Source organism: Pteropus vampyrus, unplaced genomic scaffold, assembly GCF_000151845.1.
Source record: "Pteropus vampyrus isolate Shadow unplaced genomic scaffold, Pvam_2.0 Scaffold19, whole genome shotgun sequence".
Lineage (NCBI taxonomy): Eukaryota > Metazoa > Chordata > Mammalia > Chiroptera > Pteropodidae > Pteropus > Pteropus vampyrus.
The window spans coordinates 12419484-12421011 of record NW_011888800.1 but is presented as its reverse complement, the minus strand read 5'-3'; the positions used below and the strand labels follow the sequence as shown (position 1 = coordinate 12421011).

General features: G+C 38.2%; 1 protein-coding gene across 1 annotated transcript in view; it reads left to right on the top strand.

Moving 5' to 3' along the window:
- The window catches only part of FBN1 (fibrillin 1), a 232956-nt gene that overhangs the window by 219975 nt on the left and 11453 nt on the right, over positions 1 to 1528 (top strand). The window contains exons 61-62 of the mRNA XM_023527716.1: positions 790 to 906; positions 1181 to 1309. Coding sequence (XP_023383484.1) covers positions 790 to 906; positions 1181 to 1309 — 246 coding nt within the window. The remainder of the gene's footprint in view (positions 1 to 789; positions 907 to 1180; positions 1310 to 1528) is intronic.

Here is a 1528-nt window from a genome sequence, read left to right as displayed (position 1 = left end):
AGGGAGGGAGGGAGGGAGGGAAGGAAGGAATGGAAGGTCCTGAATTCACCACAATTTTTTAAAATTAAAATTCAACTGAAAGCTAGAACCCATTTTGTATCTCTTGATGTTATTCATAGCTATGGAGTTAAGAATGAACCTTGAAGTTCCAGCAATGAGTAAAGAGGCTTGGTCAAAGTGAAAGATTTTATTTATTAAATATAAGAAAATGTTGGATAAATACTGTAGGCAGTTTTTAAAAGTGCTATTAGCTTAATAGAATGAGATTTTTTTTCCTTTTCTTTTTTTGATTCCTAATTACTCAACTTTGTTTTATCCAAGGGAGAATCTCTAAACAAAGAAGTCAGTTCTGTTTGTTTTGGTTTGGTTGACCACTTCATTTGAGAAGAATAAAAACAGCAAACAGAAAAGAACTATATGAACAAATTTCCAGCCTCGACATTTTTTATATTTCAACTCAAATAGATCTTTTCTCTGGAATTTTTGAGAATCCTTAGTCTCTAACTTCATTTTGTAATTTACCTAAAAATTTTTTGTTGAGGAATTCCTACATTCCTCTAACTAAAGGGAATTGGGATTTCCTTGGATGCCTCAAAGAGCTACATTTTTTCATCTAAATCAACATCACATTTTATCTTTCAAACCCTGATCTCCTGGGTTTCTCCTAGCCATTTGCTGTGTCTCTGTTCTGTCCAGGGTCATTTGAGGTATAGAAATGAAAACAGAGCTGCTTCCTAGGGCGGCTTCTAGGTACCTGTCAGCTTGACTCCATCTTCCATTTTCTTATAGATCTTGATGAGTGTGCAACTAAGCAGCACAACTGCCAGTTCCTGTGTGTTAACACCATTGGCAGTTTCACATGTAAATGTCCTCCTGGATTTACCCAGCACCACACTGCCTGCATTGGTAAGTAGGAGAGGGAAAAAACCTATATGGGATGTAGCTAGTCCTTTAACGGATTGTTTGCTAGTTCTGCTGTTGGGATAAGAAGTCAAAAACTCAAAAAAAAAAAAAATGAGTACATGTATGTGTGTGTGTGCAAGTGCACACATATATGTGAAAAGTTACTGGCCTTATTTGTTCTTTTCTAAGCAAATCATTCCTCTCTCTTCCTTTTAAACAACATGAAGAGAAATTCAGGGAATTTTAACCCCCTTTTTACCCCCACTGTCCCTTATAGATAACAATGAATGTACCTCTGACATCAACCTGTGTGGGTCTAAGGGCATTTGCCAGAATACTCCTGGAAGCTTCACCTGTGAATGCCAGCGAGGATTCTCACTTGATCAGAGTGGCGCCAGCTGTGAAGGTCAGTAGGAGGCTCAGCTGATGAGTCCTTGTGAAGTGGCTTGTGTGACTGTCAATATCTACATTATTATCCTCCATGAGCTATCAGAACCGAGCACAGGCAGGACATCCAACTGAAGACAAGAAATGTTTTGCCTGGTTTGCACAGGTCTCATACCTTATATATCCACTTTTTGTCTCATGCTTGATTGTCTACAACACCTGCCTTTCCTAGTTATAT